Here is a 1,306-nt window from a genome sequence, read left to right as displayed (position 1 = left end):
ACCCCCCCAAAAAAGAAATGGGTAGAGTCATGTTTCTACCATTGATCTACAAGTCAATTCCATCACACTCAAAACTCCCTTGTGCTGTCTTAATAGATGTATATTTTAATTTGACCTCCAACCCTGGGCATTTAGTTGCCTTTTTGATATTGATAAATCCTGAAAAGGGAGAAAACTCTTGGTAGTAGCTTATTTATAGCTAAAATAAAACTAACGTAAAAGAAGTATGTTGTATTAGAAGACAGGAAACAGAAAGTTTGGGACTGAGAGCTTACCTTCATGATTGGTAGTTCTTTGTCCATCTATTTAGTTACCATTGATATTAGTGTCTTGATGAATATCCTGACTGTACAGTTCTGTAGACAAAATAGTACACCTAACTTCTGCAATGCTCTGATGTATCAGCATTGTTTTGGAATTTAGGAAATCACCAAATTAGATTATTCAGTCAAAATTACTCTGGTCCTGGGGCTGGGATTGTGGCTCAGTGGTAGAATGCTTGCCTCACATGTGTGAAGCACTGGGTTCGATCGTTAGGACCACATAAAAATAAATAGATAAAATAAGGAATTGTGTCCATCTACAACTAAAACAATCTTAAAAATAAAAATTTACTCTGTTAAGTAGTTGTTGGTTATTATTTGATGGATTTTGTTTTTGCCTGTGTTTTCAGAGTAAAGCTATTGCTAAAGCTGGATCTTCTAAATACCAGTGGGGCATTATGAAATCCCTTGGATTGTCTGATGAAGAGATAGAAAAATTTTCTGAAGCAGAACATTGGCTTGATTATTTCCCACCACTGGCTATTCAGGATCTAAAGAGAATAGGTTTGAAGGTATGCCGATCACTTTCATAGTTGAAGAATATGTGAAGAAAGCATTTATATTTAAGTTATTTTAAAAGATTTGGATTAACTCTTACATTTGGAATAATATTTGCTGCCTGCATGCCACTAAAGAATTGTACTGTTTTTCATTTGAGCATTGAAGCACTTTAATATATGTCTTAGTGGAATGTATCCTGGTATGTCAACAATTATTAGAAAGGGGGTCTACTGGCCAGGCACAGTGGTATAAGCCTGTAATCCCAGGGGCTCTGGAGGCTGAGACAGGAGGATTTCGAGTTCAAAGCCAGCCTTGGTAACTTAGGGAGGCAGTAAGACACTGTGAGACCCTGTCTCTAAATAAATTCAAAATAGGGCTGGGGATGTGGCTTTGTGGTTGAGTGCCCCAGAGTTCAATTTCTGGTACAAAAAAAAAAAAAAATGAAAGGAGGTCTACTAAAAACAACATGAAGAAGCTGGGCA

At 36.8% G+C, this 1,306-nt stretch overlaps 1 protein-coding gene across 1 annotated transcript in view; it reads left to right on the top strand.

The window, feature by feature from the left end:
- Lars1 (leucyl-tRNA synthetase 1) overlaps nt 1-1,306 on the top strand; it is a 69,290-nt gene that overhangs the window by 25,154 nt on the left and 42,830 nt on the right. Inside the window, exon 7 of the mRNA XM_015485780.2 lies at nt 674-835. Coding sequence (XP_015341266.1) covers nt 674-835 — 162 coding nt within the window. The remainder of the gene's footprint in view (nt 1-673; nt 836-1,306) is intronic.

The sequence above is a fragment of the Marmota marmota genome, unplaced genomic scaffold (assembly GCF_001458135.2).
Source record: "Marmota marmota marmota unplaced genomic scaffold, marMar, whole genome shotgun sequence".
In the NCBI taxonomy this organism is placed as follows: domain Eukaryota; kingdom Metazoa; phylum Chordata; class Mammalia; order Rodentia; family Sciuridae; genus Marmota; species Marmota marmota.
This window is presented reverse-complemented; position numbering and strand designations above follow the sequence as displayed.